The 339-nt window shown below is 64.9% G+C and overlaps 1 protein-coding gene across 1 annotated transcript in view; it reads right to left on the bottom strand.

Moving 5' to 3' along the window:
• Nucleotides 1-3: 3 nt before the first annotated feature.
• The window catches only part of LOC104626143 (cysteine sulfinic acid decarboxylase-like), a gene marked incomplete at its 3' end in the record, with an annotated part of 1057 nt that continues 721 nt past the window's right edge, over nucleotides 4-339 (bottom strand). Inside the window, exons 3-4 of the mRNA XM_010293987.1 lie at nucleotides 180-270; nucleotides 4-46 (exon numbers count right to left, since the gene is read on the bottom strand). Of these exons, the coding sequence (XP_010292289.1) occupies nucleotides 4-46; nucleotides 180-270 (134 nt within the window). The remainder of the gene's footprint in view (nucleotides 47-179; nucleotides 271-339) is intronic.

The raw sequence follows: 339 nt of genomic DNA, 5'->3' as shown, positions 1-339 counted from the left end.
CACTTCCTCCATCAGCACGAACACCGGGGCTATCTCGTAGGTGTATCTACGGGGGCACGCAGCACCCGTGGGGGGGTCAGCCTGCTGGCACCACTCCCCACCCCTCCTCCAGGCACCCCAAACCTCAGCACCCCAGAACACCCCTGCTTCAGGCCACCCCTGTGTTTTCAGGGACGCACTGGCTGGTGTTGAGGGCCTCGGTGATCAAGCGTCCTGCCAGCGCGTGGTGGTCCAGGCCAGAGAAGAGCTGGTTGAAGAAGCGAGGGTGACCTGGGGGCATTAGACAGCAGCAGCCTCAGGGGCAGGGCAACAGGAGCCCCCCCTCACGAGACCCCTGTC

This window comes from Phaethon lepturus, unplaced genomic scaffold (genome assembly GCF_000687285.1).
Source record: "Phaethon lepturus isolate BGI_N335 unplaced genomic scaffold, ASM68728v1 scaffold40490, whole genome shotgun sequence".
NCBI classification, from domain to species: domain Eukaryota; kingdom Metazoa; phylum Chordata; class Aves; order Phaethontiformes; family Phaethontidae; genus Phaethon; species Phaethon lepturus.
This window is presented reverse-complemented; position numbering and strand designations above follow the sequence as displayed.